Genomic DNA, 2,754 nt, shown 5'->3' on the forward strand with positions numbered 1-2,754 from the left:
GACTAATTAAACTTGTTGCACTTGCAGGCATGTTTATTTTATACCATACTATATCACTTGTTCACACTTAATACTTTTTGTCTCCCACGGCTTTCTTTTAAATCTACTAAATTCATATTTGACTTCAATTAAATAACAACGTTCCATGGATTGCAGTTTAATATTAGCAGTTAAACTCATTCCATGAGTCAATAAGCACATACACACACATATTAATATTATTAGAATAAAAAAATAAACATGTTTTGAAGTGAGGGTTCCAGAAGATTCCAGTGGCTTTAATGTTGTTCCTCCCGCGGAAGAGATAAAAGTGGTTGTGGGTATAAGAAAAAATGATAAAGTTGTAGTGTATCCCTGGATGCATACAAATACAAGATGATTTAGCCGTGTCGACAAAAGTGAGAAATTTATATCTACGACTGTAGAATCTTAGTTATATTAAACAAATATGGCTGCACACACACACACATTACACATACTAGTTTGCTGGCGCATGGCGGCCGGTCACAACACGACACACACAATAGCCGATGAGTGCAGCTATATATACCCATCTCCCCTCCCCTTGTGAATTCCCCCCCTCTCTCTCTCTCCAAATTAAAATGTGCCAACAAAGCACTCCCATGCCACCCAAGACGAAATGCGTATCCTCCTCACCAACGGAGCACCTCCTCCTCCTTCCCACGAAATCAGCAGTGGAGGAACCTGCCGCAACAGTTATGAAGGAGGCCCTCTCCCTGGGGCGCATGGCCTTCCCCATGATCCTCACTGGCCTCCTCCTCTACTCCCGCTCCATGATCTCAATGCTCTTCCTTGGGCGCCTGGGCGACCTGGCCCTGGCCGGCGGCTCCCTGGCCGTGGGCTTCGCTAACATCACGGGCTACTCCATCCTCTCCGGTCTGGCCGTGGGCATGGAGCCCATCTGCGGTCAGGCCTTCGGCGCCAAGAAATACAGCCTCCTCGGCCTCACCCTCCAGCGCACCGTCCTCCTCCTCCTCCTCGCCTCCCTCCCCATTTCCCTCCTCTGGCTCAACATGGAGCGCATCCTCCTCCTCTGCGGCCAACACCCCTCCATCGCCGCCCAAGCCCAGTCCTATCTCCTCTTCTCCTTGCCCGATTTATTCGCGCAGGCGCTGCTCCACCCGCTGCGGATTTATCTCAGAACCCAGTCCATAACCATGCCGCTCACCTTGTGCGCCGCCGCCTCCATCCTCCTCCACGTCCCCATCAACTACCTCCTCGTCTGCAAGCTCGGCCTCGGCATCCAAGGCGTGGCGCTCAGCGCCGTCTGGACCAATCTCAACGTCGTCGTTTCACTCATCCTCTACGTAGTAATCTCCGGCAGCCACCGGAAGACCTGGGGCGGCCTATCGCGGGAATGCCTCACCGGCTGGAAATCACTCCTCGACTTAGCCATTCCGAGCTGCATTTCGGTGTGCTTGGAATGGTGGTGGTACGAGATCATGATTCTCCTATGCGGCCTCCTCATCAACCCCAAAGCCACCGTCGCCTCAATGGGGATCCTCATCCAGACCACCGCATTGATCTACATATTCCCTTCCTCCCTCAGCTTCAGCGTCTCCACCAGAGTAGGCAACGAGATAGGGGCCCGCAGGCCGCACCGGGCCAAATTCGCGGCCTCCATCGGCCTTTCCGCCAGCTTCTTGCTGGGCTTCGTGGCCCTCTTCTTCGCGGTCTCGGTCAGGAAAGTGTGGGCCCGCATGTTCACGGACGACCAGGAGATCATCGCGCTCACCTCGCTGGTGCTGCCCATAATCGGGCTCTGCGAGCTGGGGAACTGCCCGCAGACGACGGGCTGCGGGGTGCTGAGGGGCACGGCCCGCCCCAAGGTGGGGGCCAATATCAACTTGGGGTGCTTCTATCTGGTGGGGATGCCCGTGGCCGTTGGCTTGGCCTTCTACTACAACATGGATTTTGAGGGCCTCTGGATCGGGCTTTTGGCGGCCCAGGCTTCGTGTATGCTTACCATGATGCTCGTGCTGCTCAGAACCGATTGGGAATTCGAGGCCCGAAGAGCCGACGACCTCACCGGGACCTATCAAATTCTTGAATTTCAACATAACCAAGATTGTCTCTGTTGATTTTTTTTTTTTTTTAATTTTATATTTTACTATTGAAATGTAAATGGAGGAGAAGAGGAGGGGTAGATTAGATATGAGATTTTTTAGGCAGGGGTAAGGATGTAACTTCGCGTTGCTTCTTAGTGGGATTCAAGGAATTTGACAATGTGATTGTGATGATAATTTTTTTGAATATCACGAGGGAAAGCACCGTAGCCTTAATTTTTTATGACTATACTATGTATTGGAGTAGTATTTGTTTTCATCTTATCTATTTAACAATCGTCGGACATATTCTGGTACTCTTTGTGGCTATTGGGATTTACTAAAAGTATATTTTTGGATAGCATTTATCCTAGTCATCACACACACACATATACAAAAAAAGTGAGAAAAAAATAACTCATATAATATAATAATAATTTTTATTTTTATAAAAAATAATTTATAAAACAAAGAAATAAAGAGTGGTACACGTGGTACACAGAATATTTTGGGACAGAGGATCCCATCTGAAAATAATCATCGATCTTTTCAAATTAACCAATTTATCTTAGACGCAGTCTAAAAGAATTTTAATAGATTCTACGAAGAGCTATTGTCTTCATGCGAATAATTCCATGAAATATATGCATAATTCCAATTAGAAAAGAAGAAAATATACTATAATGTT

The 2,754-nt window shown here is 47.8% G+C and overlaps 1 protein-coding gene across 1 annotated transcript; it reads left to right on the top strand.

Moving 5' to 3' along the window:
* Positions 1–383: 383 nt before the first annotated feature.
* LOC131014555 (protein DETOXIFICATION 49-like) lies at positions 384–2,310 on the top strand. The gene has a single exon (XM_057942560.1). It carries the CDS (start codon positions 531–533, stop codon positions 2,100–2,102), a length of 1,572 nt encoding a protein of 523 aa, XP_057798543.1. The 5' UTR covers positions 384–530; the 3' UTR covers positions 2,103–2,310.
* Positions 2,311–2,754: the final 444 nt, after the last annotated feature.

Source organism: Salvia miltiorrhiza, chromosome 3, assembly GCF_028751815.1.
Source record: "Salvia miltiorrhiza cultivar Shanhuang (shh) chromosome 3, IMPLAD_Smil_shh, whole genome shotgun sequence".
Lineage (NCBI taxonomy): Eukaryota > Viridiplantae > Streptophyta > Magnoliopsida > Lamiales > Lamiaceae > Salvia > Salvia miltiorrhiza.

Coding starts and splice junctions, on each gene's coding strand:
- LOC131014555 (XM_057942560.1), top strand. CDS start 531: ATGAGTGCAGCTATATATACCCATCTCCCCTCCCCTTGTGAATTCCCC.